This window comes from Macrobrachium nipponense, chromosome 6 (genome assembly GCF_015104395.2).
Source record: "Macrobrachium nipponense isolate FS-2020 chromosome 6, ASM1510439v2, whole genome shotgun sequence".
Taxonomy (NCBI): domain Eukaryota; kingdom Metazoa; phylum Arthropoda; class Malacostraca; order Decapoda; family Palaemonidae; genus Macrobrachium; species Macrobrachium nipponense.
The window spans coordinates 100,188,457-100,215,520 of NC_061108.1; the positions used below are offsets into that span (position 1 = coordinate 100,188,457).

Below are 27,064 nucleotides of genomic sequence, written 5' to 3' on the forward strand. Positions count from 1 at the left end.
TGTCGTAATTGTGCTAGCTGCTAAGCCTTTTTCAAATAAGGATCTGAAAAAGGATATAGCTGAATTGATTGTCATGATCCTAATATCTGATTCTTTCAGGAAGGTTGCTAACTTTTTTGACAGCAGCATCATACTGTCCTCAAAGTTGAATCTCTTTTATCGGATTCCAAGAAGAGAATATTCTGAGGGTCAATATTCGCATCCCTTTTCGCTGCAAACTTCATGAAATCCATAAAGTTAGGGTTTTGAGAATCCCTGAGGAAGCGAACACAGCCTTCGTTTGTTTTTTTTTTTTTGTTACTGACTGGGAGAGCCTGGGATTGGGATCCGAAGAGGGCGAAGACCCAGTTCCAGAATGAGAGGGGTACCAATTGCTCTTCGGCCAGTCTGGGGCTACTAGAGCCACTTGACCCTTGAATGTCCTGAGTTTGTTTAAGACTTTCATGAGAAGTTCACCGGAGGAAAGACATAAATCTTCTCCAGTTTGTTCCAGTCTAGAGCCAGGGCGTCCGTGGCATAGGCCAGAGGGTCCAGGTTGGGGGCCACATAACACGGGAGTTTGTGGTTCGTTTGAGATGCGAAGAGATCCACCTGTAGACCTGGAACTCTCTGAAGAAATCCATTGGAACGAACTGTTGTCCAGTGACCATTCCGACTCTAGAGGTACTGATCGGGATAGAGCATCTGCTATGACGTTTCTCACTCCAGCTATATGAGTGGGAGGAGAGATGCCAACTGAACTTGTCCGCCAGGGAGAAGATGGCTACCATGACGTGATTTAGATGACGTGACTTGGAGCCTCCTCTGTTTACGCAACACCACTGCGCTGTCCAGGACTAGCTTTATGTGGGCGGAGTACTTTGGCGGGCATAACTTTTTTAGAGTCAAGAACACTGCCATTGCTTCCAGTACGTTTATATGGAACTGACGGAACTGAGGTGACCACGTTCTTGAACCTTTTTTTGAACTGGGAATATCCTCCCAACCGCTTAATGATGCGTCTGTGTGGATGGTGATCCCTGGTGGAGGGAAGGAAACTGAAGGGGCACTGACACCGACAAGTTCTTGACTTTCGCCCACGGTCGGAGTCGATTCTTTAGAATCAGAGGGACTGAGGACAATTTGTCCCTGGACCTGACATTTCCTCGTGAGCGCCAGATTCTGGTTAGGTCTTTCAGTTTGGCTTTCATTAAGATGTTCGTCACTGATGCAAACTGGAGAGAACCCAAGATTCCTTTCCTGGGATCTTCTTGATGCCAGTTTGTGACTCAGAAATTGTTTGACTGATTTCGCTATTTCTTTCTTTTGGATGATGGAATCGACAGAGTATGGGAGGAAAGATTCCACTTGAATGCCCAGCCACTGAAAGTTTGACTCTGGGGTGAGTCTTGACTTGGTCCTGTTTATCTTGAAGCCTAGATATTCCAGAACTGAATTACTTTCAGTGTTGCTCTGTTGCATTCCTCGACTGTTGAAGCCCAGATCAACCAATCGTCGAGATACGCTACTACCATAAATCCGCCCTTGCGATCTGAGTTGTTTGAACTACTACTTCCGCCAGCCTTCGTAAAACCACCCTGGGTGCTACGTTGAGCCCGAAAGGAACTACCTTGAAGGAGAATGTCTGGTCTCCTATCTTGAAGCCCAGATACGGACGGAAGTGTCTTGCAATAGGGATATGATAGTAAGCGTCTGTAAGATCGATAGAGGTGGTGACGGCCCCACGGGGAAGTAAGGTCCGTACCTGCGAGATCGTGAGCATCTTGAACTTGTCGCAGCGAATGGCTAAGTTTAAGCGGGACAAGTCTAAGATTACCCTTCTTTTTTGTGAGCCTTTCTTTGGCACGCTGAACAAGCGTCCTTGAAATTTTAACCTTTTGACTCTCGCTATAGCTCCTTTCTGAAGGAGATCCTCTGCATACTCCGTCAGTTTCCTTGGAAGGAAGTGGCGGAAAGGTCTGGATGGGGGTGGGTTCGTTGAACCAGCTCCAACCCAGGCCTTTTGACACAATGCTCTGAGCCCACTTGCTGAAGTTCCACCGTGGCGAAAGGAAACAGCCTCCTCCTACCTGAAATGCTCATTGGTTCTGGTAGCCTCCTCGGCCTCCTCTGAAATGTTTTCCCCTATTAAAGGACCTCCGATCCTCTCCCACGAAAGGATCGCTTACCTCTGCCTCCCTTACCCAGAGCGGTCATACTTCTGTGAAGCTTGACTCTCGAAGGATTGATTGTAATCTGGAGAGAGGGCGTAAGAGGTGGAGGGCTGAGCTGAGGGGAGATAACATAAATCGGCTGTGATTGAGCCTTTGAAGTGGAAGGTTGGGCTGTTTGCACTAAGGGAACAGCCGGAACTTGCTGAGAAAAGCGTGGCTGCTTTTTCTGGTAGGGCTGGAAACGTCTGGGTTTCCTTTGACCCTTACCTCTAGCTGCTAGATCTTGCCGCCTCTTGGCCGTAAGACCCCAACGGTCCTTAAGGCTCTGGTTCAACCTCGTAGCCTCTGACTGAACCTCCTTCACCATCGCTTCTGGGAAGAGGTCTGCTCCCCAGATGCTCGACGCAAGTAACCTATTCGGCTCGTGCCGAATAGTTGCTTCTTGTAGGACATGCTTCCTACAATTCGTCCTAGCAGTGGCAAACTCAAACATATCTGACTGTACCGTTTGAGTCAGGGATTTGGTCATAAGCTTGAAGAGCGGTTCTGAACCAATAGGCTATGGTAGCACCTCGGTCATAGCCATGGAATTAATAGATCTGGCTAACCGCGATTTGGCGTCAAATTCAGCCTGAATAAGGCTATCTGGAAGCCTAGGTAGCTTTTCACAAACTGCTCCATAGCACAGTCCGGTTTGAGTTTGCCAGCTGAGAAGTGTTAGGTAAGTATCTTCCCACAATTCTCCGGCTGAAGGAAGTACGGAGATGTAGGATCTGCTTCCTTCAGTTGAGGCATGGGGTCCCCCTTCTGGGCCGCTGGAATGGTAGACGTCGCGATCTTTGTCAGGAAAGGGAGCGGGGTACTCTCATCCATCGTAAAGATCGTAAAACGGACTCTTGAAAGGTTGGATTTTCGTATTGGAACAATCCATGTCCTCTAGACACCTGAGCCATTCTCTCTGAGCCTGGTCACGTGAATAGAGGACTGTCCTCCTTTGGTACTTTATCATCCCGAGTCATGGCTGAGGCGGTGAGCCTTGCGTAGCCGATGAACGGAGGCTGAAGGTCTTCCGGGTAGAACTCGAAGTCTCGATCCTCCGAGTTCCACATTCCGGGATAGAAATGAGTCCGTCTTGGGAAGGGGGCGTTTATGGACGCTACTCTCCAAGGGTTGTTCATTGAGAACGGAGGTAGTAAAGAGAGTCATACGGGGGAAAGCTGGGCTCCACCTGTATTGAAAGGTGGAGGAGAGGCTAGAGGAGCTTGGCTCAGTCCGGCTATAATGCTGTCTTGAGAGGTAATCCTATCCGACAACCGAGAGATCATTTGTTCCTATGACTTTACTTTTGCAAGAGACCCAACCAGGTCGCACCACCATGTTGTAACAGACCAGCATTGGAGTCCAAAGCCGGAGCTGCTGCGGAGGTGGAGGGGTGGCTCTGAATTGGAACCAAGGGTAGCGGAACTGACGACTCTGCCGGAGTGTGAGATCTCTCTCTGGAGGATTTACTCCTCGAGACTTAGAGCCGGACCCAGAAGCTTTAGATCTCTCTGCTCCGGGATTCCTAGCCGGAGACTTACGAGAGGAGGATGACGCCGAAGCCGTCTTCTTAGACGACGACGACGTCTTTGTCAAGGATTTCACTGCTTGACCCTTGACCTTGGGTCTAACTGAAGCGTCAGGAGGAGTATATAAATTCGTCACCCGTAAAGCCTTGGAAGGATGGAGAGGTTGCAGGAGTAGAAGAAACAGTTGCACCCAAGGGTATACCTTGGGTGTCCACCTTACCTACCTCGACCAACAGGTCGTCTACACCTACCATAGGTTCTACATTAATATCCAAACGTCGCGACTTCCGAGGAGATGTCCTGGCCTTTTGGTCAGTCAATGAAGCAGCAGCTGTTGCTGGATGAAGGCGATAGTCGGGGCCGCTCTACTGGGTCGCGTATCCTGTCGCCTTGCCTCCGGGGCGGAAGATTAGTACGCCAACCTTTTCTCCAGGATGTAGGGCATACCTTGGCGGCGTTTCTTCCCGAAACCGCCGACCCAGGCCCGCAGGGTTGCCATGCGTATCCCTCACTGGCCGGCGCCTGAAGAGAGGGATTGATTAGAATAAGAATAACTTAAGACTAAAGCTAACTTAAAGCATAACTTAAAATTATACGGGGCTTATAAGGCCCCTTGAATTTACCTTAAGTTAGAGTGATTGATGTAAAACTTAAGCACTATAACAGATGAGGACCAGCTACCGGAGATGGAATACTTACCCCGTCTAAAAGCTGGCTCACCAGATCGTAACATATGGTACACGTTTCATGGTACCAGACCTGGATGTACCCCGTGCGGAGTCGCGCATAGGAGCATGGGACCGGCAAACTTCGTGTCCACATGGGTCCTGAAGTGTGGCGGCGCATCCCGGATGCTCACAGTTGGTCGGTCTGTAAGTGGAAAGACACATGAGTATCTTAAAGAATATCACTTACAGGCTAAGGACAGAAGAACTCCGTTGCATGCCGGAGCTCGGAAAAAAATTTGGGCATAGCCCCTCCCTTAATCGCCTGAATAGGCTATAACCCCGGAGGTATCCGGTGAAACATGAAGGGGAGGGGGAATGGTTTAAGGTACTTAAGATAAACTTAATAGTTAACATAATAGATCTTAAACCTAAAAGCACGAACGTACCGGACTAAGTCCAGTGCGTGGCGGAGTGTATAACTCAGTGAAACGGAGAGGTTAGAAGGGACGACTTGTATGATCCGGTCCACCCCGTGGGGGTAGACTAGCACCTTTCCGCCTGGATGCCAGGTCCTCCGGTGGTAAAAGGAAGCCCTAGTAAGGTGGGAAAGAGCAAGAGGCATACAGACTCGGGCTAGTAACGGAGCGACGGAGTAGTAATGGAGGGGGGGAAAGGCCAGTCCCCCCCACCATTACCATCCGACCGGACCGAGAAGCCGGAGAGGTCGAGTCCAGTCTGGGTCTGTCCCGTCCCTCTACCCCCATCCGCCTGGGGGGAGAGAGGGAGGCAGGCTCGGGTATGTGGAGCGAGCATGGGCAGGCCTACCCACCCCCCCCGACCCTATGGAAGAGCGGGAGGGGGGGAAAGGTGACTGGAAACGGCGTCTGGCTGCCTCGTGATCACATAGTGACCACGGGGCGAAAAGAACAACAACCTAAGCCTAGAAACATAAACCAACTGATCAGAGAGATGCTATCGGGAAGCAACGAGCTGAAAAGCGGTAAACATAAAGGCCCAATGGGCCATGACCTAGGCTAAGCGAGCCAGAGCCCTTTTTTTTTAAACTAACTAACCTAACGAATATCACATAAATAGTACAAAGAATAATAAAATGAAAGAAAGAAAACAAAAATAGTAGGAGAAAAAATCCAGGAGTGTACGACTAACCCCGAAGGCAAGTCTACCACTCAAAGCTAGCCGAGGCGATACTAAGAGCCGTGGGCTAGGGTCTGGATGGAAGAGCCTACATAAGGTAAAAGACATGCATGCATGACAAAACGTGTAGACCGTACCCTAAATAAAGCGGATAATAAAAATAGAGCGTACAAAAGCCAGGGGATGTTCTGGGTATGGGCGACCAGAACGGACCCACACGAGGCAGAACAAAAAAATAATGCCCTGCCAGCTTCCGACCTAGAGATCGTTTATTTTATACCTAAAAACGGGGGCAAATACGGTGCTCAGGGCCGGAAAAAAAAACCCAACTAGCAATAAACACTGAGTACTTAAACTTAGCTGCTGCGATGGCCTGCACGCTCCATGGGAATAAAATCCAAAGGAAAGGGCACAAAAAACCCAGCCCCAGAGAAAAAGGAAAAATGGCACGTGTGTATCGTAGTGCGCTAACTGAAAAGGATGGCCACCAGAGGCGGGCAGGCAGTCGGCAGGCATGGGATGGAGTAGTAGTAGTAGGTGCTTGCCCACTCTGTGGGTCGCTTCCTCCTCTTGGGGATTTTGTAGTGGGAGAATTCTATTGGCATTTGTTCTCGTGGTAGTGGTCTCATCGCCATAGTGTTCATACCGACACTCTCTGGGATGTGAGCGAGTCAGTTTATACTGACCTTTTTCTTTATTTATTTATTCTCTGGTATGTGTTAGTACATTTACCCTAGAAATAATAGATTAAAGGATATTTCGCGCAGCGACACGAGCTGAGCCCAGAAATAATAGCTACGACCACTTATATGATCAGATTCAGGCCTAGATTTTACCTATTTTCCCTGTTCCGATCCCACGGAGCCGGACCTGGAAGTATAAGGATAGCAATTGGGTGGGGACGGGGTACGGATGGACGATAACAGTCAGAGCTCATGTATAGTAGTTTTATTTTAGATTAAGCTTATCTTTAAGCATGCTTCCAGTCCATTTACTAAGACGGGCATTTCCACCCTGCCGGGTATTTTAGGACCGAAGCACTGTGCCCCCAAATCCCTAGCTCCGCTCCCTGGTTTCAACATTCTCGTTTAGTACCTCCATTCCTCACTCCGGTGGGGGCAGACAGTGGGCTAAGAGAGGCGATTTTAGGCTACTAGGTAACACTTCTCCAGTGTCAGCGGATTCAGGCCAGGTTCATCCTTCCCCTGTTCTGCTTGTACCAAGCCTATCTTATTATAAGATATTCATGATGAGGATGATAACTAGGGCCGGGAGCTTTTGGGTAGTAAAAATTTGTAAAAAATTTAGTAGTAGACACATTCTGTAGACACGCATTCCGCTGGGATCAATCCCGGTGGCTTTAGATTTACGAGGCATGCCCCGCCGGATACATCTCCGGCGGGTCCATATAGTGATACTCATGTATCATTTAACTTACAGATGGTACGCTGTCAGGAGACAGCATGCACGGCCATTTTACAGCAGCCGTGCGGGCATGAGGTCTGCAGATCTCATGCCGGGTATGCAGTCCAGGTGGATGATTTGCTGGTGTGGCACCCGGACGGGTGCGAAGTTTGTTACGCCCTGGTAACAGACCTCACTACTGAGTCGGTGGGTACCATTCTACTAAATGATACAATGAGAGTTATGATGATGCATATTGGATGAAATAGGTCATTATTCTAGGATAGGCCTTGATGTAGCTATCTCTTGCAGACCCCCCAAAGCCGTCAAGGACTCGGCTCTTACAACCCTCAAGGTCTGGGTAGGAGGATTTGGCCGGAACATCAAGTCCAAGCAACCCTACATGCTGTCAGAAGAGATGTGCTCGCTGATCTACCCTAACGTGAAGATGTCGGCAGCTGTAGCGGTGGACTTGGTGGCTCCGATCATAGCCAAGATCCGGGAAGAGACCCAGGCCCTGCCGGAAGACCTGGAGGGTTTCCGTGAAGACGTCCTCGGAGAGGTGGCGGACATCAACTTGGACCGCGAGCCCATGGTTGTCAACAACCAGGGTCAAGGTAGGGAGGTAAGTGAGGGAGGTGGTACGCGGGCTAAAGTCCTGTCCTTCAGCCCGTCTCTATCCTCTTCTTCATCTTTTCAGGGGTTTGCCGGGATGCCCACGACTTCTAGGGACAAGTCGGGCTCGGTAATCCCTAAAGTAAAACCTTCCAAGGAAACTCCTAAATCTATTAAGAAGTCCCTACCAAAACCAACAAAGCCAAAGCCTCCTAAGACGAGCCGCGCCAGCACGTCATCAGCTCCCAGGCTGGTGGCGGACTCGGCGAAAGCTGCTCCCCCACAACAGGGGTTGAGAGCTAGAGGGTCTACAGCCAGACCTCAGTAACCTGGCTTTGACCCGGTGGTGTTCTCCAGCATGCTCATGCAGGAGATGGGGAACTTGGTGCAGACCAAGTTCCAGGAGATCTCGTCGCAACTGATCTCTAGCCTGGAGATGTCGGGACAATCTATTCAGTACCTGACCGAGAGGCTACAGAACCAGGAGAACTTGATGGCCGGACTCCTCCAGTCCGGGCACTCTCAGCAACCCTTTGCAGTGCCGGACGCTTCAAAATTACCGCCCTTTAAGAATAATAATCCATGGCGGCTAGCAGCACATGCCCCTTTCTCAGAGGGCATGCTGACAATAGAAGGATGTGGAACCCGGCCAGTAGAAGACTGAATTCTACCCGCCGGGTCTCCAATTTCCCTTCCTGGGCTATGTCCGATTAACAGAGGAGGCACTGATAAGGGAAGACAAGGTCCCCAAGGAGACCGTTATCTTCCCCAGAGACCAGGCCCAATCAGCCTGGGTCCGGACCTTGACTGAATGGGAATGTGTCAACACGAAGGTGACACCCCATAAAAGCCCATTCACCATGTTTGTGGTAGGGGATTATACCCCTACTCCTTGCACCTCCAAAGTAGTTGAGCTGACGCTACAAGCAGCAATGGAGGAAAAACCGATGCCTCAACTCAGGGAGACAGACTTGCCTTCCCTGCTGTTCCCGGGAGGTATGGAGTGCTGGGTGGATGCCCCAGCAACCTTTTCGGTAAGCAAACTCATCCCGGACTGCGCAACTACCCAGTTCAGTGAACGCCTACCTAGGCTTCCAGAGGCCATGGTAAAGGCGAAATACGAAGCTAGATGTCGGTTAAGCAGATCCATCAATTCAGCCACTACGGCGGAAATGACATCCCTGGTATATGCAGACGAGCCACTTTTTAAGATCCTGACGAAGTCATTACTCCACACCTTACAGTGCGATGTATATGACTTCGCAGTAGCCAGGAGGAACTGCAGGAAGCATGTCTTGGCTGATGCTTCCATTAGACATGAACCTAATAGGCTCATCAAATCTTCAATCTGGGGAGTGACTCTGTTCCCCAAGACCATTATAAATGGGGTTCTCAGGGAAGTGGCCAGAGTGAACCAGAGTTTGAGAGTACGCTGGGGGCTCATTTCCAAAAGGAAATTTGAACCCTCCAGAGCATATCCCAGGGGCAGGAAGAGATCAAGGAAATTCCAGTCCTTCCAGACCACTCAACCCCAAACAGTGGTACAGGCTGTCCCCGTAACCCAGTTGGGCCAACCCTCCACCTCGAAAACCCAACCTCAACAGCAATTTGTTCTGCAGCAGAGACAACCCTCTCAGCAGCCCCAAAGTTCGGCCACTTTCACCCCTTCTCCGGCCTTCAACGCCCCCTTCAAAACTCAAGGGGTGTTTCAGGGGTATAATAGATTTGCTAGAGGTAGCCGAGCCAGAGGAGCTTTCCGGCACAGAGCCGGCGGAAGAGCCTCCGGTAGAGGCAGAGGGGAAGCCGGGGAAGTCGGCCCTCTGCTAGCCAGTGAGACTCCCCAGGTAGGAGGGAGGCTGTACCTATTCCGGAACCATTGGAAATTCAGAACTTGGGCTTACAGCATAGTATCAAAGGGACTGGGATGGAGTTGGAAAAAAGGGCCTCCTCCACCAACCAGTTTTTACCAAAATCCAATGGCAGACCTAATAGAGTACACCCAAGACCTTTTTCAAAAGAAGGTAATAAAAGAAAACTAACACTTGAAATTCCAAGGACGCTTGTTCAGCATTTCAAAGAAAGACTCAAACAACCCAAGAATAATTCTGGACTTGTCCCACCTGAACTTATACATTCAATGCGACAAGTTCCGCATGCTAACCGTCTCGCAGGTGCGGACCTTACTTCCCCGTGGGGCCGTCACCACCTCTATAGATCATACAGATGCTTACTATCATGTTCCGGTAGCAAGGCACTTCCGTCCCTTCCTAGGCTTCAAACTAGGCAAGCAGGCTTACGTCTTCAAAGTCATGCCATTCAGGATCAACATAGCGCCCAGAATATTCACAAAGCTAGCAGAGACAGTAGTACAAGAATTGAGGTCTCAAGGGATAATGTTAGTAGCCTACCTAGACGATTGGCTCATCTGGGCCACAGACGACAAGGAGTGACGCAGGGCGACGCACAAAGTCATAAAATTCTTGGAATAACTAGGATTCCAGATAAACAGCAAGAAATCCCGCCTTACTCCGGCACCACGCTTTCAGTGGTTGGGAATACAATGGGATCTGAATTCACACAAATTGTCGATCCCACCGGAGAAACGCAGGGAGATAGCGAAGGCTACAAAGCGGTTTCTCAAGGACAAACAGACGTCTCGGCGGAACCAAGAGAGAATCTTAGGTTCACTCCAATTCGCCTCAGTAACAGACATTATATTAAAAGCCAAACTGATGGATATAAACCAGGTTTGGCGGACCAGAGCAAACAGGAAATCTCGAGACAAAATTTCCCGGATTCTACCGATATTACGGAAGAGACTCCGTCCTTGGACAGAAGTCAAGAACCTGGCAAAATCAATACCGTTACAGTTCTCTCCGCCAACCTTAGTGGTCCACATGGACGCCTCACTAACTGGTTGGGGAGGATACTCCCAATACGAAAAGGTTCAAGGGTCATGGTCGGTAACATTCCGCCAGCTGCATATCAATGTACTAGAAGCCATGGGGGTGTTCCTGACCCTAAAGAAACTCTCTCCGGCAAAGAAAATCCATATCAGACTAGTATTAGACAGTCCAGTAATAGTCCACTGCATAAACAGAGGAGGTTCCAAATCGAGCCACATAAATCATGTGATGATAGCAATCTTTTCTTTAGCAGCAAAGAATCAGTGGCACCTATCAGCCACTCACCTGGCAGGAGTAAGGAACCTGGTGGCGGACGCACTGTCAAGGACAACTCTGCTGGAATCGCAATGGTCCTTAGACGAAAGACCATTCAATTGGATCTGCCAACAGGTGCCAGGGCTTCAAGTAGACCTTTTTGCCACAGAATCCAACCACAAGCTACAGTGTTATGTGGCCCCCAATCTGGACCCTCTGGCTCATGCCACAGGCGCTATGTCCATAGACTGGAACACTTGGCAGAGGATTTACCTATTTCCACCAATAAACCTACTAATGAAAGTCCTGAACAAACTCAGATCTTTCAAAGGACGGATTGCGCTGATAGCTCTCAACTGGCCCAAGAGCAATTGGTTCCCGCTGCTGGTAGAATTGGGACTCCGCCCCGCCGGATCCCCAACCCAAGACTGACGCAGTTAGTACAAACGCGGACTGTGTCCGCTTCCTCAGGAATAGAATGCCCTAACTTTATGGACTTCATGAAGTCTGCAGCACAGAAAGATGCCAATATTGATCCTCTAAACACCTTGTTCCTAGAATCAGACAAACAAGAATCTACTCTTCGGCAGTATGACTCAGCAGTAAAGAAGCTAGCCACCTTTCTAAAAGACTCGAAGGCACAGACGATGACTACGAATCTGGCAGTTACATTCTTTATGACCCTGTTTGAAAAAGGCCTAGCAGCTAGTACTATTACTACAACTAAATCTGCCTTAAGGAAAATAGTCCAATTTGGTTTTAACATCGATCTGACAGATTCGTATTTCTCGTCTATCCCCAGAGCTTGAGCTAGACTAAGGCCAGCGGACAGACCTCATATGGTCTCCTGGTTTCTAAATGATGTACTTAAGCTAGCTTCAGACACTGACAATGAATCATGTCCTTATATAACCCTTCTCAGGAAGACTTTATTCCTAGTAAGCCTGGCCTCAGTAGCCAGAATATCTGAACTGTCAGCTCTTTCCAGAGAACCAAATCATATTGATTTCCTTCCATCCGGAGAAGTTCTAATATCCCCAGATTAAAAATTCTTGGCTGAGAACAAGGATCCACAGAATAGGTGGTCCCCTGTGGAAGATTGTCCCACTTCCACAGGATCTATCTCTATGCCCAGTAAACACGCTAAGATCCTATCTAAACAGAATTTCCTAAAAGTCTTCAGGTCCTTTATTCATTAGAGAGAATGGTGGAACTATCTCCTTGAAAGCAATCAGACAACAAATTCTGTATTTTATCAAACAAGCCAACCTGGAATCAATCCTACATGTGCATGATATTCGAGTGGTGGCTACCTCAGTTAATTACTTTCATCACATGAACTTCGATGATCTTAAAAAATATACGGTCTGGAAATCCCCGACAGTATTTAAACGCCACTACCTAAAATCTTTAGAGGCCTTTAAATACCCAGCAGTGGCAGCAGGGAACGTTGTTTCCCCTGACACAGCCTAGCCATGATAATATACCTAGTCTTAATAGATTATAATTCCCTTTAGTTCTTTCTCTCCTACCTGCCTCACTTGTAATCCCTACCCTTTACCTTGGTTTTTCACCTGGATTGCACATTTGACCCACTCCTGTATTGTACATACTTAAACAATATTCTACTGTATATAAATACCCTGTATTATTTGGTGTTGGAATCAACCTGGCCTTACCAGAAATTGTATTTTATACCATTATATATATTTCCATAGGGTAAGGACCATAGAATTAAGGAAATTTATTAAAATTACTGTAGAATTAAGAAACTTTATTAAAGTACTGTAGAATTAATTAAAATTCTTTAATTTTTCCTTCCAGTAACTTTGTTTACACTAGCCCTTAAACGCCGAAGCGGCAAAATAAAAATTGTCTCCCATGTGCCGGAGGCGTTTCGGAGTGAGCGCAGGAGCGGAAAAAATATTTTTTTCAAAAAATCACAGCACGCTTAGTTTTCAAGATTAAGAGTTTATTTTTGGCTCCTTTTTTTGTCATTGGCTGAAGTTTAGTATGCAATCATCAGAAATGAAAAAAATTATCATTATCATATATAAATAATGCGATATATGGTAGCGCAAAAACGAAATTTCACATATAATTGTATTCAAATCGCGCTGTGCACAAAACGGTTAAAAGTAACAAGTTACTTTTTTTTCGTTGTAATGTACACTAAATTGCAATAATTTTGGTATCTAACACATTGTAAAATGATAAAAGCAACACAGAGAAAATATTATCACAAAGTAATGCGTGAATTCGTAACGCACGGACGTAAACAAATATTTTTTTCAAAAATTCACCATAAATCTAAATATTGTCCTAGAGACTTCAAATTTCTTTCAAAATGAAGAGAAATGATTGAATATTATTATCTGTAAGAGTATTAGCTTACAATTGCAGTTTTCGACCATATCTGACGAGTTAAAGTTGACCAAATGTTGAATTTTTTTATATATTTTTTTATATGCAATTATTTCGGAAATTAGAAAAGCTACAACCTTCAAATATTTTTTGTTTTATTCTACATGAAATTGCACACATTTCCATATATAAAACTCCTAAAATGCCTAATATGAAACGGAGCAAATATTCCGAGAATGGGACGTGCGCATTTCGGAGATTTGTGGCAGAGCAGAGAATCCGTGCGCGGAGGGAAGGAAAGTTTTTTTTTTTAATTTACCATAAATCTAAATATTGTGCTAGAGACTTCAAATTTGTTTCAAGATGAAGATAAATGACTGAATATTACTAGACTGTAAGAGTTTTAGCTTACAATTTCATTTTTCGACCATTTCGGTAGTCAAATTTGACTGAACGTGTTTTTTTTTCTATTTATCGTGAGTATTATATATGAAAATATGCGCATTTTTATGTAGAATACCACAAAAAAATACTCATGATTGTAGCTTTTATCAGTTTTGAAATATTTCCATATAAATAATGATAAGTGCCAAAATTTCAATCTTCGGTCAACTTTGACTCTACCGAAATGGTCGAAAAACACAATTGTAAGCTAAAACGCTTATATTGTAGTAATATTCAACTATTTACCTTAATTTTGCAACAAATTGGAATCTCTAGCACAATATTTCGATTTATGGTGAATTTATGAAAAACCTTTTTCCTTATGTCCGCGCGGTAACTCTTCCGAAAAAAATCTTACATGCGATTGTGGTAATGTTTGCACCATTTTAAAATTAGCCGTTACATAAAGTTTTATACATGGAAATGCGCGCAATTTCATGCACAATACAACTAAAAACAACCCATGGTTGTAGCTTTTATGAGTTTTGAAATATTTTCATATAAAAAATGATAAGTGACAAATTTTCATTCGGTCAAATTTGACTCTACCGAAATGGTCAAAAAACGCAATTGTAAGCTAAAACAACTCTTATATTTTAGTAATATTCAATCATTTACCTTTATTTTCGTAACAAATTGGAAGTCTCTAGCACAATATTTTTCGATTTATGGGTGAATTTATGAAAAAAAAATAAAATTTTCCTTACGTCCACGCGGTAACTCTTCCGAAAAAAATCATAGTGCGATTGTGGTAATGTTTGCACCATTTTAAATTAGTCCGTTACATAAAGTTTTATATATGAAAATGTGCGCAATTTCATGTAGAATATTAAAACAACGAAAAACAAATAATTGAAGGTTGTAACTTTTCTCATTTTCCAAAATATTTGCATATAAATCACCGATAAATAAAAAATAAGAAAAAAAAAAACCATGTTCTTGGCGGTCAACTTTGACTCTACTGAAATGGTCGAAAAACGCAACTGTAAGCTAAAAAAAAAAAAAACTCTTATATTTAGTAATATTCAATCATTTACCTTCATTTTGGCAAAACAAATTGGAATCTCTAAGCACCAATATTTCGATTTATGTTGGGAATTTATGATAAAAACTTTCCTTCCCTCCCTCCGCGCGGATTCTCTACCATAAATCTCCGAATTGCGTACATCGCATTCTCGGAAAATTGTGCTCCGTTTCCATATTAGCATTTCATAGAGTTTTATTATGATGAAAAAAAAATGTGTGCAATTTCATGTAGAATAAAATGAAAAATATTTGAAGGTTGTAGCTTTCTAATTTCCGAAATAATTGCATATAAAAAAAAAATTATTAAAAAAATTTCAACATTTGGTCAACTTTAACTCGTCCGAAATGGTCGAAAACTGCAATTGTAAGCTAAAACTTTTATATTTTAGTAATATTCAATCATTTACCTTCATCTTGAAACAAATTTGAAGTCTCTATAACAATATTTAGATTTATGGTGAATTTAAAAAATATATTTTTTACGTCCGCGCATTACGAATTCATGCATCATTTTGTGATAATATTTTCTCTGTGTTGCTTTTATCATTTTACAATGTGTTATATACCAAAAAGATTGCAATTTCAGTTATATTTACAACGAAATAAAAAGTAACTTGTTACCTTTAACTGTTTTGCCCAGAGCGCGATTTGAATACAATTACATTATATATGAAATTTCGTTTTTGCGCTATCATATATCGCGTTATTTATATATGATAATGATAATTTTTTTTCATTTCTGAAGGTTGCATACTAAACTTCAGGCAATGAAAAAAAAAGGAGCCAAAAAATGAAACTCTTAATCTTCAAAACTAAGCGCGCTGGTGATTTTTTTGAAAAATTATTTTTTCCGCTTCCGCGCTCAATCTCCAAGCCGCCCCCGGCATTCGGTGAGAGGTTTTGCTTTTTTACCCGGCTTCAGGCGATTTAAGGGGTAAATTGGCAGGGGACCTCGGGTGGTTAGTGGTTGCACACGCCCCAGTTTTCCATAACGACACCCTTATATAAGGGTGAGCGAGCCAGGAAACCCTGGCATATCCATATAGCTTTTTCTCTTGTATATTTAGCAATATTTATATCTTAGAAATGAGTGCTATAGGAACATTTCACTGGGGGACACAGGTCACTGACCAGAAAAGGATTTTGACGTAAGGGAAAAATCTATTTCTGGGCGATTGGCTCGTCGTCGCCAGCGAAATATCCTTTAATCTATTATTTCTAGGGTAAATGTACTAACACATACCAGAGAATAAATAAAATAAAGAAAAAGGTCAGTATGACTGACTCGCTCACCCTCTAGGAGGGTGTCGGTATGAAACACTAGGCGAGTGAGGACCACTACCACGAGCCAAATGCCAATAGAAATCTCCCACTACAAAACCCTCCAAGAGGGGAGCCGTCCACAGAGGGAGCAGCTCGTACTACTACTACACCATCCCATGCTTGCGACTGCTGCGCCTCTAGTTGGCCATCCTGAAGTTAGCAGGACAATCTTGAGCGAAGGATGGGGGGGTAGGGGGGGTATTTCGCTGGCGACACGAGCCAATCGCCCAGAAATAGATTTTTTCTTACGCAAAAATCCAAAATCCTTTTTCTGGGCTCAGCTCGTGTCGCTTGCGCGAAATCGTACCAGAGAAACAGCACAAGATTGTAAACAAAGTAAATAAAATATAATAAAAAACAAATAGGTCTCAAATAAAAGATACAAAATAAAAGAATGAATATAAATTGCTAAAAGATACAAGTACACAGTGTAAAACAAAATCAGGTGATTATGCTTAAATTACCCTTAGATCTAATTATGTTAATAATATAAGGTAATTTACATATATACAAATAGGTACAATGATTACCTATCATAATAAATCTGTGTAAACAACATGTATTACAAAAATAGAAATAGCAATTAGTATAAAATTACATAAATATTTGATCAATGATAAAATAAAAATACCTTAGGAATGTATATGACATAATATACAAAACCCGTAACCATTGCATTATGATGTATCCCCTAGCATAAAATAAGGGGATAACATCTATGAGATCAGTATGGTAATCAGATGTGAGTGTCCCTAACCAGACAAAAGGGGCACTATACAATCATAGAGCAGCTAAGACACAAGGTAAATGTTAATGAACAAGGCAGGAATAGACGAACTGTTGGGTGAGGCAGGTAGAAAGGAGGACTGAATCTTCTACTATAATCTAGCTAAGAGTCAGGGGCAAACTATGTTACCCGCTGCTACTGCTGGAAATTTCAGAGATTCAAGGACTTAAGGTAGTGACGTTTGAACACTGTCGGCGATTTTTCCATCCGGTATACTTCTTTAAATCAGCAAAATTCATATGTTGGAAGTAATTAATTGAGGTGGCTACTGCCCTGACATCATGTGCTTTTGAAAGGAAGTCAGGATTGGCTTGTTTGATAAAGTACAGGATTTGTTGCCTGATGCCTTTAGTGGATAAAGTACCACTTTTTTCCCTCCTAAAGAGGGGCCCCGATGAGGAAGAGGAGGTCCTGGATAGGGAAAGGGCTCGTAAGGTTGTGAAAACCGGACAAAGGGAAATACACTCGTTGTGGAAGGGGGTGAGTACCTTCCAAGGTTCCCACCTCCATCAAAGGGATCTTCATTCTTTTGCTAAAAAGCTACGTTTTCCGGAGAAAGTAGCACTTCCCCTGTGGGAAGGAATTGAATATGATCCGGATCTCTGGATAAAGCCGACAGTTCTGAAACTTCTTGCTCCTGAAGCTAGGCTTAATAAAAACAGAGTTTTTCTTAGGAGCATCATAAACGAGCGACTGTGTCATTATCGGTTTCGGAAAAGCCAGTTTTAGAACATCGTTTAAGAACCATGAAACTGACGTAGGCCTGACAGAGGCCTAAGTCTAGCACATGCTTTAGGAATAGACGAGAAATAGGTATCTGTCAAGTCTATGTTAAATCCAAATTGAAATATCTTTTTCAATGCTCTGACTTGTTTGTCGTAATCGTGCTAGCTGCTAAACCCTTTTCAAATAAAGATCTGAAAAAGGATATAGCAGAATAACTGTCATGATTCTGATATCTGACTCTCTCAGGAAGATTGCTAACTTTTTGACGGCAGCATCATACTGCCTCAAAGTTGAATCCCTTTTATCGGATTCCAGGAAAAGAATATTCTGAGGGTCAATATTCGCATCTCTTTTTGCCGCAAACTTCATGAAATCCATAAAGTTAGGGTTTTGAGAATCCCTGAGGAAGCGAACACAGTCTTCGTTTTGTACTGACTGGGAGAGCTTGGGACTGGGGATCGAAGGGGACGAAGACCCAGTTCCAGGATCAGGGGGGTGGGTACCAATTGCTCTTCGGCCAGTCTGGGGCTACTAGAGCCACTTGACCCCTGAATGTCCTGAGTTGTCTAAGACCTTCATAAGGAGATTCACTGGAGGGAAGACGTAAATCTTCTCCCAGTTGTTCCAGTCCAGAGCCAGGGTCGTCCGTGGCGTAAGCCAGAGGGTCCAGGTTGGGGGCTACATAACACGGTAGTTTGTGGTTCGCTTGTGATGCGAAGAGATCCACCTGTAACCGCCTGGGACTCTTTGAAGGATCCATTGGAACGAACTCTCGTCTAGAGACCATTCCGACTCTAGGGGTACTGATCGGGATAGGGCTGTCTGCTATGACGTTTCTTACTCCAGCTATGTGGGTGGAGGAAAGATGCCAACTGAATTTGTCTGCCAGGGAGAAGATGGCTATCATGACGTGATTTAGATGACGTGACTTGGAGCCTCCTCTGTTTATGCAATGTACTACCACTGCGCTGTCCAAGACTAGCTTTGTGTGGGAGTACCTTGGTGGGCGTAATCTTTTCAGAGTCAAGAAGACTGCCATTGCCTCCAGTACGTTTATATGGAACTGACGGAACTGGGTGTGACCAAATTCCTTGCACCTTTTTGACCTGGGAGTACCCTCCCCAGCCGCTTAAGGACGCGTCTGTGTGGATGGTAATCCCTGGTGGAGGGAACTGAAGAGGGACTGACACTGACAGATTCTTGACTTTTGCCCACCGGCCGAAGCCGGTTCTTAGAATCAGAGGTACTGAGGAATAGCTTGTCCCTGGACCTGACATTTGCTCGAGAGCGCCAGGATCCTGGTTAGATCTTTCAGTTTGGCTTTCATAAGATGTTCGTTACTGAAGCAAACTGGAGAGAGCCGAGGATTCGTTCCTGAGCTCTCCTCGATGGCTAGTTTGTGGACTTAGAAATTGCTTGACTGACTTCGCTATTTCTTTCCTTTGGTGGATTGGAATCGACAGAGTGTGTGAGGATAGATTCCATTGAATGCCTAGCCGCCACTGAAAGTTTGACTCTGGGGTGAGTCTGGACTTGGATCTGTTTATCTTGAATCTAGATATTCAGGAATTGATCACTTTCAGTGTGGCCTTGTTGCATTCTTCGACTGATGGGGCCCAGATCAACCAATCGTCGAGATACGCTACTACCATAAATCCCTTGAGCTCTGAGCTGTTGCACTACTACTTCCGCTAGCTTCGTGAACACCCTGGGTTGCCACGTTGAGCCCGAACGGGACTACCTTGAGGGAGAACGTCTGGTCTCCTATCTTGAATCTCAGATACGGACGGAAGTGTCTTGCAATAGGGATATGATAGTAGGCGTCTGTAAGATCGATAGAGGTGGTGACGGCCCCACGGGGGAAGTAAGGTCCGCACCTGTGAGATCGTGAGCATCTTGAACTTGTCGCAGCGGATGGCTAAGTTAAGCGGGACAAGTCTAAGATTACCCTTCTTTTGTTTGAGCCTTTCTTTGGGACGCTGAACAAGCGACCTTGAAATTTTAATCTCTTAGACTTTGACTATAGCTCCTTGCTGAAGGAGGTTCCTCTGCGTACTCTGTCAATTCCTTGGAAGGAAGTTGACGGAAAGGTCTGGCTGGAGGTGGGTTCGTCAACCAGCTAACCAACCCAGCCCTTTTGACACTATGCTCTGAGCCCACTGGCTGAAGTTCCACCGGTGGCGAAAGTGAAACAGCCTCCCTCCTACCTGAAGTTCCTCATTGGTTCTGGTAACCCCCTCGACCTCCTCTGAAGTGCTTTCCCCTATTGAAGGGGCCCTCCCGATCCTCTCCCACGAAAGGACCGCTTACCTCTGCCTCCCTTGTTCGAGCGGTCATACTTCTGCAGAAGCTTGACTCTCGAAGGCTGGATTGTAAGCTGGAGAGATGGCGTATGAGGTGGAGGTTGATTCTGCAGGGATATCACATAAATAGGCTGTGATTGGCCTTTAGACGTGGAGGGCTGAGCTGCCTGCACTAACGGCACTGTAGGAACTTGTTGAGGGAAGCGCATGGCTGCTTCTTTTGGTAAGGTTGAAACGTCTAGACTTCCTTTGTCCCTTACCTTTTGGTGTCAAGTCTTGCCTTCTCCTAGCCATAAGACCCCAACGGTCCTTAAGGCTTTGGTTCAACCTCGTAGCCTCTGCTTGTACTTCCTTTACCATAGCCTCTGGGAAGAGATCTGCGCCCCAGATGTTAGAAGAAAGTAACCTATTCGGTTCATGCCGAATGGTTGCCTCAAGCAATACATGTTCTTCTGCAATTTGTTCTAGCAGTGGCAAACTCGAACATGTCTGACTGCACCGTTGAGTCAGGGCTTTGGTCATAAGCTTAAAATTGGTTCTGAACCATAAGCCATGGTTGCTACCTCAGACATAAGCCATCAGGTTGATTGACCCTGGAGGCTAGTTTTTTGTTGTTTTTTTTTTTCGAAGTCAAAACTCCGCTTGAATAAACTATCCGGGAGCCTGGGCAGCTTTTCACCAAACTGCTCCATAGCACAGTCAGGTTTGAGTTTGCCAGCTGTAAAAGTGTTAGGCAAGTCCTCCATAATTCTCCAATGGACGGGAGCAACGGAGAAGTGGGGTCTGCTTCTTTCAGCTGAGGCAACTGGGTTTCCCCTTTCTGAGCTGCTTGAGATGGTTGTCCGACCTCGCTTATCTTGGTAAGGAAAGGGAGCGGGGTGGGTACCTTCGTTCCATCGTGAAAATGGTAAAGGGACTTTTGAATGGTTGGATCTGGTATTCGAACAGTCCATGTCGTCTAGACATCTAAGCCATTCTCGTTGGGGGGGCCTGGTCCCGAGAATAGAGGACTGTCTCCTTTGGTACCCTGTCATCTCTAACCATAGCCGAAGGCGTGAGCCTAGCGTAGCTATGAAGGGAGGGAGGCTGTAGGGCCTCCCCGGGTAGACTCGAAGTCCTCTATTCTTCGAGTTCCAAACTCCGGTATGGAGATGAGACCATCTTGGAAGGGAGCATATGACGCTACTCTCCAAGGATTGTTCATGGAGAAAGCGGCAGCGAGTCATACGGGGGAAGCTGAGATCCACTAGTGTTAGAGGTTGAGGGAGGGGGGAGAGGCCAAGGGGGGCTTCTCTTAGGCCGGCTATAATAGTATCCTGAGAAGTTATCCTATCCGACAGGCGAGATACTCATATGTTCCATACTCGTCTTAAGGGAGCCACCAAGTCGCCCACCTGTTGCAACAGGCCAGCATTGGTGTCCAGAGCCGGAGCTGCTGCGGAGGTGGAGGGGAGACTCTGAATAGGCACCAAAGGTAGTGGAACTGGTGATACTGCCGGGGTACGGGATTTCTCCTTAGGCTTACTCTTTGAGGACTTTGAGCCGGAGCTAGACCCTTTAGACCTGTCTGAGCCGGGATTACGAGCCGGAGACTTACGCGAAGAAGAAGACGAGGACGTCTTCTTCGAGGACGATGACGTCTTAGTCAAGGTCATATGCTTAGACTTGAATTAGGGCCTTAGGCCTAACGAAGCCTTCTGGCAGGAGTATATAACTCATCACCGGTAAAGCCTGGGAGGATGGTGAAGTTGCAGGGGTAGAAGAAACAGTCACTCCCAAGGGGACCCTTGGGTACCTGCATTACTTACCTCGACCAACAGGTCGTCTATACCTACCATAGGTTCAACATTTATATCCAGGGTTGCGACATCCGTGGAGATATCCTGGTCTTGTTCAGTCAAGGAGGCCGCCAGCTGTTGTTGGATAAAGGCAATAGAGGGGTCCGCCTCTGCCGGGTCGACGTATCCAGTCGCCTTGCCTCCGGGGAAGATTAACAAAGCTAAACGCTTCTCCAGTATGTAGGGCTGACCCTTGGCGGCGTTCTTGCCAAAACCTCCGACCCAGGCCCGCAGGGTAGCCAATGCCGTATCTCTTACTGCCGGAGCCTGTAAGAGAGGATATATTTTAGATTTAAGAACCACTTAAAACTAAAACTTAAGATATAACTTAAAACTAGATGCCCTTCAAGGTAAAGTAATGGATGAAACCTTAAGAAGTAAAGAAGCGGAGCGGCATGCGGAGATGGAATACTTACGCCTTTCTAAAAGCTGCTCACCAGATCGTAAACATATGGTACACGTCTCATGGTACCAGACCTGGATGTCCCCGTGCGGAGTCGCGCATGGAGCATGGGACCGGCAAACTTCGTGTCCACAGGGGTCCTGAAGTGTAGCGGAACATCCCGGATGCTCACAGTTGGTGGCCTGTAAGTGGGAAGACACATGAGTATCTTAAAAGGGTAAACACTTACAGACTAAGGACAAAAGAACTCCGTTACGGTGGCGGAGCTCGGAAAAAATTTGGGCATAACCCCTCCCTGCATGGCCTGAATAGGCTATAATCCCGGAGAGATCCGGTAACTCTAAGGGAGGGGTGGGGATGGTTTAAGAAACTTAAGATAAACTTAAAGATAACTTAAACCTACATGCAAGTAACCGGACTAGGTCCAGTGAAGCGGAGTGTAGTAACTCAGCAATACGGTACGGTTAGTAAAGACCTATTGTATGCTCCGGTCCAACTATGGTGGACTATACCCTTCCGCTGGATACCAGGACTCCGATAGGGAGGAGCTCTAGTAAGGAGGAAGGGCGAGATGGCATACAGACTCGCGCTAACCCGGAGCGACAAGGAAGTAACGGAGGGGGGGAAGGCCAGAGCCCCCCACAACGTACCACCGGGCCGAAGCCGCCGAAGCGGAGAGGTCGGAACCAGTCAGGGACTGTCGGACTCCCAGGCCCCTCCGGTGGAGGGGAAGGGGGAGGCAGGCTCGGGCATGCTGGGCGAGCAAGGACAGACCGAACACACCCCCGCCGACTCTATGGGAGAGCGGGAGAGAGGGGGACGGGGAGTGGAGGCGCCTGGATGACTCGGTGATCATCACGTAGTGACCACGAGGCGGTAAACAAAGATACGGTAACCAAGCTAGGCCAACCAACTGATCAGAGAGAAGCTATCAGGAAGCAACTAGAACTGAAAAGCGTAGCATATAGGCCCATAGGGCGAAAACCAACTGATCAGAGAGAAGCTATGAGGAAGCGACCGAACTGATCAACGGTAGACTAGGCTCTACGAGCCAGGACCTAGGCTAAGCCAGACGCCAACTAACCTAACAACAACAAAACATAAAAATATAATATATAATAAAAAAGAAAGAAAGAAGGTAAAATAGCAGGAGAAAAAATCCAGGAGTGTGCGACTAGCCCGAAGGCAAGTCTACCACTCAAAGCTAGTCAGGGGCCGATACAAAGAACCTGAACTAGGGTCTGGATAGAAAAAGCCTACAAAGTTGAAATACATACATGTATAAACAACTTGAGTAGACGTAATAACGCGATAATCAAAATAGAGCGTAAAATAATAAGGGGTGTTCTAGGTATGGGAGACCAAGAACGAACCCAACATGCGGCAGGACCATGCTGCCATGCTTCCAGCCCCCGAGACGTATCTATACCTAAAAAAAACGGCAAATACCGTCTCGGGGACGGAAAAAACTCGCTAACCGTAAATACTGAGTACTTAAACTTAGCTGCTGCGATAGCTGCACGCTCCATTATAGTAAAAATCCACGAAAGGGCACAAAAAAAACACAGAGAGAAAATTAGCACGTGTGGCTCCTGGCGCTAACTTTAAAAGGATGGCCACTAGAGGCGCAGCAGTCGCAAGCATGGGATGGTGTAGTAGTAGTACGAGCTGCTCCCTCTGTGGGACGGCTCCCCTCTTGGAGGGTTTTGTAGTGGGAGATTTCTATTGGCATTTGGCTCGTGGTAGTGGTCTCACTCGCCTAGTGTTCATACCGACACCCTCCTAGAGGGGTGCGAGCGAGTCAGTCATACTGACCTTTTTCTTTATTTTATTTATTCTCTGGTATGTGTTAGTACATTTACCCTAGAAATAATAGATTAAAGGATATTTCGCGCAAGCGACACGATGCTGAGCCCAGTAAAATATATTTTTCCTTTGTCAAAATCCCTTTTTTTCTGAATGAATATACATTTATAATAAAAAATAGTTACTGTACTTATTACAGTACCATATTGTAATATTAATGTAATCACATCAAAATAAAGTAATCAATGCATACTGTAAACTTGTAAAGTAAATTTTTGTCTTTTGAAAAATGCTTTCCCCAAGAAATTATTCCTTGAAGAGGTTTTTTATTATTAAGATATGCCAATAATATATAAGATATGCATTTTATTATGAATATATTACAATAATATATAAGGTAAAAATGGTTTTATTACGTTTACGCTTCATCACCGATCACAAACAACAATACGATAATCTATGACAATTATCATTTGTATGACTGCAGTGTTCAGAGAAGCTGATTACGTTCTACCAAAACAATAATGAAGTACGAATTGAAAATTAATGTTTTCCTAAATGTTATTACTACTATTAACATTTCTAAAAGGTTAACGAATGACAAAGGTTGCTGAGAAGCAATGTAACTCAATGTTTACATTTCGTTGCTGGCCGCTCAACTACAAGTTGATGTCAATGATGTGGAATTATTCCATGAATAGGCTATATGTTACGAAGATATGCCAATAATATATAATGTGGGAATGGTTTTATTACCTTTATTGTCAGTTAATATCATAATGTGAATCTGTTCATGCATGTTGCTGGTTATCGGACCACGGACAAGGCTTAGCCTACCACGGACAAGCCCACGATGCTGCGATTCATACCAGCGATATAGACTGAGAAGTGGTCCAAGGAAAAACCTGTGGTTAACTGATCCCATGACTGCTGATCCACGACTAAGGGAGACCCCACTGTATAGCCTTTGCTCGCTACCGTAGGGGTACCCCAAAGGCAAGACAACTGCCACATTAGGCTTAACAGCATTCAGTTCCTTCTGCTAGAACAGCAATGAAAGATGGGTAGCTTGGAATATTGAGGGGCAGAAATGTCTGCCAGTACTACAGCAAAGCCATCAACTAGGCACAGGTAGGTGATGTGAACAATGAACAGAAAGAGAGAAAATAATCCCCTTTGAAGAAACCAGTGAATATCTTTAGTCGTCCTCCACTGCTACTGAATACGTATTATCTTCACTGCAAAGGAGACCACCCAGCACACTCCTCGTAGGTCCTTTCACCACATGACAATACGTATCAAGACAGGACATAAAATAACCAAACACCCTCTTACATCCTTTACTACTTTTTTTGTCACTTTTCTTGTCAAAATCCATGTTGAACAAAAAACAACACCATACATATAAAAATTAGTTCCTACTTGATGGTCAATCAGAGCAATGCAAGATGTCTTAACCACAGATGAAGGAAAAGTGCTCGGTCCAACTATTCACCTTGTACAAAAGTTTCAGAGACTGTTTTCAGTTTGTGCTAAGGAATGAATTCTCCTACATAAAAGGCAATGATTAATTTTTCTTTAAGAAAGAAACTATGTACCTTTAACTGAGTGGAACATATCCCAGCTGACAAAATAAAGCATTTAATAAAATTCTGTTTTAAAAGGGGGAGGGTCCTTCTTCAAGAAAAATATACAAGAGAAGTACTACATGACTTACCACCCCTTCTAGCACAAGTATATCAATGCATATGTAATGACATTAAGAATGAGATGGCAAAAACACAATACACACACAGTATTATCACATATAGAAAGATACCACTCTCATGCTTTATGTAGATGGGACACAATCTTGATTCTTTGCAGCATCCCTATGGCTCCAGAGCAATGCTTTCTGATTGTACTTTTTTTCCATTCCTTTAAATCTCTTCTCATTTAGACTTTTAACTCTCAATTTTCAACTCCTATTCAAAACCTAATCCTCTGGGTGACCCCTGTGAGTGCCTTGCATTATGAATCAGTGCTCTTGTTAAAGTAGTACTTGTACTTAATAATAATAATAATGATAATTATACTTGCAATTCAAAGCTGAAGATTTGAAATACAGTATGTACCTGATTCCTGTAACTATTAAATTCTTTTTACAATCCAATTTAATTTCACAGAATTTGTCTTGCAAAAACAGTGTAACATTCTTCATCATGTCTATAACATTCCGAGTAGATTTATTCCATGTCGGTGGCATATCCCAGGGTGGTTTATTACCATTACAAAATATCAGAAAGAGAAAACTGAAACACATTTTTAGATTCTTAAAAATGCTGAAGTACATACACTGAAGAAATTACACTGCAAGGTAGGCTGAAGCCTAAGGGAATGGATGAAAAGTCAAAAGGGTTAAGCAATACTGCAACACAAATCACATATCACCTGCAGTGTTCCATGAAATGTATACAGTAAGTGGCAACCCCCTTATGAGAACAACCATATTCCATTTCACTACCTACAATTGCACACCAAAGTGTTCATCACTTTCATGAATCTAAAATAAAAAAAATAAAAAAAAATATGATGAAAATTTGCAGCAAAGTATTTTCTTAAAAATTATATCTAGACTTTTGCCAAAACATCTAGAACTCATGAACAATAAAAAAAAAAAAAAAAAAAAAAAAAATTAAGGGAAAGTCACTGGATCACTTAAATGTCAGAGCTATAAAATAAAATATCAAAATGACTCACCCAGTTGATGAATCAAAAGGCTGAACTTTGTATGGTTTACTGAAGTTACGAACATCCCTGATCCTCACTTCCCTAACACGAGATGCATCCCATCCCGTTGACAAAATTCGATCAGTATGACCAAGCCATACAATGCGAGAATCCTTGGGACTTTTGTGTCCTTCAGCCTATAAGGAAGTTTTATAAATCATTATACCATGACTAAAAATATATGTACTCAGGATATATAGTTCTTAAAATTCCAATAATACACACAATAAGTCCGCACTTCTTCAATAAAGAATAAAAAATTATCTATTTAAGAGCAAACAATACATTGTTAAACATATAAATATGGCTTCTACAAACTAGGCTCCCTTGAAGCATTACAGTTTTATTATTTAAACACCTACCTCATAAGCCACTTTACTGGTCCTTGGATCAATGACTCGAACAGTTCGATCCTTGGATGATGTGACAAGGAGAGAACCACTGCCATTCCAGCATAAGTTTTGTACTTGATCTTCATGACCACTGAAGCCTTTGGATGCCGCATAGTTAAGGAATCAAGGCAAGAGGTTAGTAAGATGCAAAGATACTCA

The 27,064-nt window shown here is 44.5% G+C and overlaps 1 protein-coding gene across 5 annotated transcripts in view; it reads right to left on the reverse strand.

Annotated features, from left to right (window-relative positions):
• The window catches only part of LOC135216709 (coronin-7-like), a 502,494-nt gene that overhangs the window by 380,816 nt on the left and 94,614 nt on the right, over positions 1–27,064 (reverse strand). For all 5 annotated transcript variants that reach the window (XM_064252162.1, XM_064252161.1, XM_064252160.1 and 2 more), the window contains 2 exons: positions 26,876–27,003; positions 26,484–26,650 (listed from right to left, as the gene is read on the reverse strand). In XM_064252162.1, the coding sequence (XP_064108232.1) occupies positions 26,484–26,650; positions 26,876–27,003 (295 nt within the window). The remainder of the gene's footprint in view (positions 1–26,483; positions 26,651–26,875; positions 27,004–27,064) is intronic.